At 38.5% G+C, this 6,717-nt stretch overlaps 1 protein-coding gene across 1 annotated transcript in view; it reads right to left on the minus strand.

Annotated features, from left to right (window-relative positions):
* The window catches only part of ITIH2 (inter-alpha-trypsin inhibitor heavy chain 2), a 61,423-nt gene that overhangs the window by 46,213 nt on the left and 8,493 nt on the right, over positions 1-6,717 (minus strand). The window contains exons 4-6 of the mRNA XM_006891875.1: positions 5,901-6,070; positions 3,156-3,260; positions 1,132-1,294 (exon numbers count right to left, since the gene is read on the minus strand). Coding sequence (XP_006891937.1) covers positions 1,132-1,294; positions 3,156-3,260; positions 5,901-6,070 — 438 coding nt within the window. The remainder of the gene's footprint in view (positions 1-1,131; positions 1,295-3,155; positions 3,261-5,900; positions 6,071-6,717) is intronic.

Here is a 6,717-nt window from a genome sequence, read left to right on the forward strand (position 1 = left end):
ATAACTGCTACCCAAGCAGATATATGTACACACGGGTTTATTGTGGCTTTGTTCACAATAGCAAAGAGTTGGAAACAACCTAAGTGCCCATTAACAAACAAATGGATAGAGAAGCTCTGAGATATTCACAAAATGGAATCCTATGCAGCATCGAAAAACAAGGAACTCATGCAATATTATTAAAATGGGTGACCCTGGAGGACATTATGCTGAGTGAAATATCTCAGTCACAAAAGGACAAATATTGCATAGTGCCACTGTTGTAGAATGGGACTAACATCAGGGTTTGGGGTGAGACTGAGAAAAATTGAATAAATTATGTATACTACGTTGAAACAGATGAGGGAGAGAACAGTTTAATAGCGATATATGATTGGGTATTATCGTTATGACAAGAGTCCAGAATGAAAGCTGCGTAGTGGAGTGTACTCGGGGTGGGGTGGGGGGATTGTATATCAGTGAAGGAATTTTTCTTTTACTTTTCAGAGAGAAGAATGAACTGGGGTGGGGAGGGATGGGACAGGGAGAAAAGTACAACAATAAATGAGTGGAAATCCAAAAGCTCTGTTAATGTTCATTAAAATTAATAAAAAAATTGCTGTTCTTGGCATTAATAAGCTAAGATGAATAGGTATTGTTCGCTTTGAATTAAAAAAAATCTTATGATATATTATGCTTGGAAAGACAAATTGAGGAAGAATGGCACATTCACAATTTTTCAAAATCTAACCTGACGTACAGTGCTGTGAGTGACAGGACACTATCCATATGCATACAAGGGAATACCTAATAGTACAATTATTATTATTCAAATATATGCACTACCCACTAAAGCCAAAGATGAGGAATTGAAGACTTTAATCAACTTTTACAGTCTGAAATAGATTGGTGCATGTTATGGATACGGACGTGGAGATCCAATTTAATTTTCCTCTATGCTAGAAGGCTAGTAAGTAGTCAAAATGATATTTAAAATAGTTAAGAAGTTGGTTGACCCCAAAGCTATAAGTTTTTCAGATATCACACTGTCTTTCAGAGTCAAGAGTTAAATAGTGAGGAGACAGAATGTATAAATTAGGGATAGGCTTCATATGTGGATATCATACACCAGGCTAGCACATCCAGGTTTACCTCCAAGTGTTTGGCCAGTCTCCCAGGCTGCAGATGAATCCTGTGTTCATAGGATCCCAGTCTCCTCCACTTCACCTCTTGGTACTGAAGTTCAAACTGCACCTTTGATCCAGGGAGAATGTTCACTTCGGTTTTGAAGTTCTCCATATCGAGAGCCCTGCTCCTACAGGGGTGAGTCCTCAGTGTAAGTTATCTTGTGTGTGATAGAGCCAGAAGACCCAGAATCTAGGCAGCGGACATCATCCAAATATTCCTAGGCAGCAAAACTCATGCACTCATTCACAAAAATGAACAGGTAATGCAAGTCATAGTAAATTTAATTTGATCAAGAATTTCAGGCTTCTTTCCTGTATGATTTTTTCTTTCAGAGCTTCTTACAGATTTTAGTGCCATTTTTTTCTTTTTTTTAAAAAAACTCCCATTTATTCTTATTATGTGTCAATTGTTTGACATGTATCATCCCTAATATAGTAGTTCTGTAATATAGATAACATTACTTTCTTTTACCAGATGACACCAAATGAGGGTCTTAGAAGATAATTAACCTCTTTAAGACCACAGACCTAGTTAGCTACCTCTGTAGCTAGGACTCAAACTCACTTTTGGATCACTCCACACACAGTGCACTTTTCATTATACCACATTTGAGACTCATTCAAGAGGGTGGTTTTTTTATTTCTTAAGGCATTCAAAATAAAAAAAATCTATTATTTTAAAATTGAATATGTAGTTCCAGTATAAGAACTTCTTCAGTCATTGGATATTTAAGTCTAGTGGGGAACACTGGCCTTGAAGAGCTAATGGTTTTAAAGAGAGAAGATCATATGCCAGTGAGTCAAGCAATAAGCAATAAATAATGTTTTATCATTTAAAACTAAATAAGTTAGAGGAGATAATGTTTAATCAGCCCATTTAGGTTTGATGACGCTTTGTAAGGAATTCCATCTGGAATACTAAGTAGTTTAAGAAAAAGATGAGCATGGTCCAATGCCAAGCTAGAAGCTAAGTGTAGGAATGGGGCCTTTAATTTGAGGAGTGGAATATGTGAGTGGGAGTTTCATGAGATCTTTCTAAGCTTTGTTCTCTGCTGTACAAGTTAATACTTGTGGAATAAGTAGTTAACATGGTCAAATTAATGGCAATGATGACAAAATAATAGAAAAGGGTATAAGAACTGATTAAGTGATACTGGAGATGGCCTCTCTGTTTAATATTTCTTCCCTATACCTGACTGAATTCTATTGATCTATTTGAACTAGCCAGTTCTATCTGATTTCCTGGACCTGTAGACAGAATTTTAGTACCCTGAGTCTTGGAATGCTCTGTTTCCTCAACCAGCCTAACAATGTTTGTTGCTATGTTGCTGCCATCTCTAAGAGAATTAACATTCAAAACATTTTTATTGAATGAACAAATGCACGAACAAAATAAACATTCAGTTTGGGGATACGGAGGAGGAAGATATGAGGTAAAAAAGATGGCAGGATTTGGCATGAGATTAGATAGATAGTCTTGCTATGTTCTGGTGAGTTAAAATTTTACTGATGTTTCTTGACTTTTTTTTTTTGCAAGGGAGTTGGTATTCTCAGTGTTTACTTAAGATTTTAAGAGGGAAAAGAGAAAGAAAGAATCTAAGCTACTGATGCTTAAGAAGAACTTACTTCATAAACATGAGGCAGAGTAAATCATGAAAACAAACTCTAAACTTTTATCTCTGTATGTATAGTAAGCTTTGTTGCAAGATCATCAATATTACTAGTTATTTTATGCAGACTTTCAGAACACCAATGTTTATGTACGTAACACCCGCCTATCTGAAGAACAGTAAAATGAAGGATAGGTGTGAGATCACACAAAATCCATTTATTAATAAGCCTTTGGGAAATGGTGAGACTGTACGAGCTCGTCAATGTTTGTTATGCTCTGTCCCCTGTTGGAGGCCTGTGGGTTTGCCATGGAGGATAGGATATGAAGAAGGGCAGACAATGAAGTAAGAGGGCAGGCTATGCTCGCCCAGTCCTTACCTCACCAGTCCAGTGGTCTTGCCTTTTGCTCGTGCCTGTGAGTAGAGTGCTCGGCCTGTAGATTTCTCCTTAATGGAACTGGTAAATGTTGTGCCATCAACCGTCCTAGAAAATGACAGAAGGCAGCCAGTTGGCCAGAAATTCAGTCTTGGTAAAACAAAAGCCCAGAAAACAACCCAATAAGGTTAATTTATTCAAGGAGGGAAAAGAGACAGACATTTTTACTACTGGTGGCTTAGTGGAAAGGGATGGCACTGTCAACCCAAAGGCATGTGGCTTGAATCCATCAGCTGCTCCACTGGAGAAAGATGGGAAAACTCCTTCTTTACCATTTGTTGTTGTCGGGTGCCCTCGAGTTGAGTATGACTCATAGCGACCCTATGAACAACAGATATGATCCCTCTTGTACCCTGTGCCATTATCATAATCTCAGACACACTTGAGCCTGTTTCTGCAGTCACTATGCCAATCAATCCATCTCACTGAGGATCTTCAGTTCCTTATCTAACCCTCCACCTTTCTAAGCATGATGTGCCTTTTAAAAAATATATTTTTTATTAGTTTTAATGAACATTTACAGAGATTTTTGGTTTTCATTCATTCATTGTTGCACAGGCATGATGTGCTTTTCCAAGGAATAGCCTCTCCTAACTTTGCCACCCAAGGAGCACTCTGGCTGTACATTTTCCAGGACATATCTGTGTGTGTTTTTTTGCAGTCCACGGAATATTATAGTCCATGGAATAGATACATAGCAAGTGATTGAAAACAATCATGTCCTGTATCAGGTGCACCTTAGTCTTCAAACAGATACCTGAAAACCCACTAAAAGCTCAGCTATGAGTAACTTGGTGGGATAGAACAACAGAAGAAACAAAAAGAAATTATTTGATATTAGGATATTTTGTAAAGAAGATTTCCATTGTCATATGATGTGATGTAAGAGGAACTATAGGCTCATGATAGATGGCGAAGATTAAAATTGTTAACCATTTCACCTTTCTTGGTTCCACAATTAACACTTTTGGCACCAGCAGTCAGGAAATCAAAATATGAATTGCATTGGGGAAAGTCTGCTGCCAGGGGCCTCTCCAGAGTACTTAAGAGTAATGATGTCAATCTAGAGACTAAGGCACACACCAAATCCATAGACTTTGCAATTAATTGCTATGCATCAGAGAGCTGGACAATGACTAAAACTGAAAGAAGAAGAATCAATGCCTTTAAGTTGTGGCCCTGAAGAAGAGTATTGAATATACCGCGGACTTCTAAGAGAATAAACAAATCTGTCCTGGAGAGGCTAAAACTGAGCTGCTCCTTGGAGGCAAGGATTTTGCAGCCTCTAGTTCACATATTTTAGGTATGTGGCCAGAAGGTAACAGTCCTTGGAGAAGGACATCATGCTTGGAAGGGTGGAGAGTAAGCACAGGAGAGGAAAACCTAAGATGAGATGGATTGACTCAGTAATTGGGGGGTAAGTATGTCGGAGACAGTGAGACTAGATCAGTATAGGGCAGGGTTCAGAACTATTGTATATATGGTGGCTGTGAATCACAGGCAATTTGATGGCAAATAACAACAACAACTACATAGACTCTAGCACAAATTGATTGTACTAATCTATTTGGAAGTATTAGCCTACAAGTGACATCATGAAAGATAATCTGGTTCCGTGCAGATTGCAGGCAAAGAACCAACCCAATGGAGTAGTTCTACATTTCAATACCTCGGCTGTCAGAGTTGAGAATAGTAGATCTTGGTTTTTTGGTGGTGGTGGTTTTTTTGTTTTGTTTTTAAGTAGTTTCCTAGTCTAAAAATTTCCCCTCAAGTGCTGTGTTAAGTTTCTCCCCTTGTTTTCAAATGCTATTCTTCAGGTTCTAACCTTTTTGGGTGTCTCTTTTGAATTAAAAATATGCCTAGGAAAAGTGGCTAATAGATTATAATAATTTGGGTTGCACTTGCTTTATCGAATCATTTATATGTTTAGAATTTGGCATAGCTCGAGGGTCTTATGCTTTCCTGCACATATGAGAAAGAGTAAAGAGAAATGTAGGAAGGGACTGGTGAATCCCTCCACACAGTTTGTGTTTATCCCTTTAACTTCTTCTTTGGGGCTTGTAACTGTCTTTTTACATCTTTATCTCTACTGGACACACTGATGGGAAAGGTAGGTCAGTGAAAGACAGGAAGACACTCAAGGAGATGGCTTGACACAATGATTGTGACAAGGGCTCCACCATGTTGGAGATCTTGAGGATGGCTCAGGAGAGGGCAAGGTTCACATCCATGGTTCATTGGGTCACTGTTAGTTGTAGTCGACTCCAGCACATCCAACAACAACAATGACAACAACAACAACAACTTTACTTTTAAGTGCTGTCACCTAATCCTCAAGGAGTGATGGTTTGTCAGAGCAGGAGAATTGCAGAGTTTTAAGTATAAAAGAAATCTTAAAGTATTCAAATAAGGAGATCGGGTGGTCTAATGGCCAGAAGCTGCTTTGCAATCCTGAAAGCACACAATTGGGCTCCACCAGCAGCTCCATGTGATAAAGATGGGCAATCTCCATCCTTGTGGGATTAATTGCTTCTGCAAAGTCACTGGAGGGTCAGCTATGGGTCAGTTCTAACTCTGTGGTACACAACAACAGCAGCAGCAGCAACAACAACAACAACAACAAAGTATTCAAATAAAAAGTACCACTTGGAAGTGTGTACAGAAGATCTTAGTTTAGGAGTTACTCACATGTTAAAGTTGGAAATGAAAGCTCCTTTGGGAATCTGAACATCAAACATGACATTCTGAGGTAGTGGCGAGTTGTTAACCATCTTGCTCTGGATGACAGTATTGGCCATACGAGATGTAATTGTGGACCGAACTTTGTAGCTATAAAGTGTTACTTGGTCAACATCACCCTGAAATAGAAAACCAGGCATAAGAACCATACTCATAGAAAAACTATACAGCATTCCATTACATATTTATTTAGCATTCCTCAATTTCTTGGAATATGCCAGATGTAAGTGAGCTGGTTTTTTTTTTTCCTTTTAGGTTGTTGTTAACTGTTGTCTAGTCACAGACGACTCATAGCGACCCTATGAACAAAAGTCCTAAACAACACTTGTATATCTTTGGTCTTTTCTCCACGTTCATAGACTTTTCCAGAGGCAAACTATTCCAGAAGTGGATGCCACTCCTGCTTCCAAGCTTGTTTTAATTGGGGAGCTCCACCAAACACTGTCCACCATGGGTAACCATTATTGCATTTGACACATCAGTGTCCCAGTGTTTTAGCATCACAGTAACCATGAGTTACCTCTGGGAAGGGTTAATATCTTGGGATCTCTTTGAGCTCTGTGAATCTTTTAATTAATTTTTACTTTTTTAAGAAAATTATTAATTTCAACGAAAATTTACAGATATTTTGCATTTCTATTCATTCATTGTTGCACTTTTCTCCCCTCCCAGCTCTCTCCCCAGTACACTACCCTCTTGGAAAAGTAAAAGATAAATTCTTTTATTGTTTTACAATCCCTCACCCCAGGTCCATTCCACTAGGCAG

The sequence above is a fragment of the Elephantulus edwardii genome, unplaced genomic scaffold (genome assembly GCF_000299155.1).
Source record: "Elephantulus edwardii isolate Elephantulus edwardi_28Jun2011 unplaced genomic scaffold, EleEdw1.0 scaffold00105, whole genome shotgun sequence".
Taxonomy (NCBI): Eukaryota; Metazoa; Chordata; class Mammalia; order Macroscelidea; family Macroscelididae; genus Elephantulus; species Elephantulus edwardii.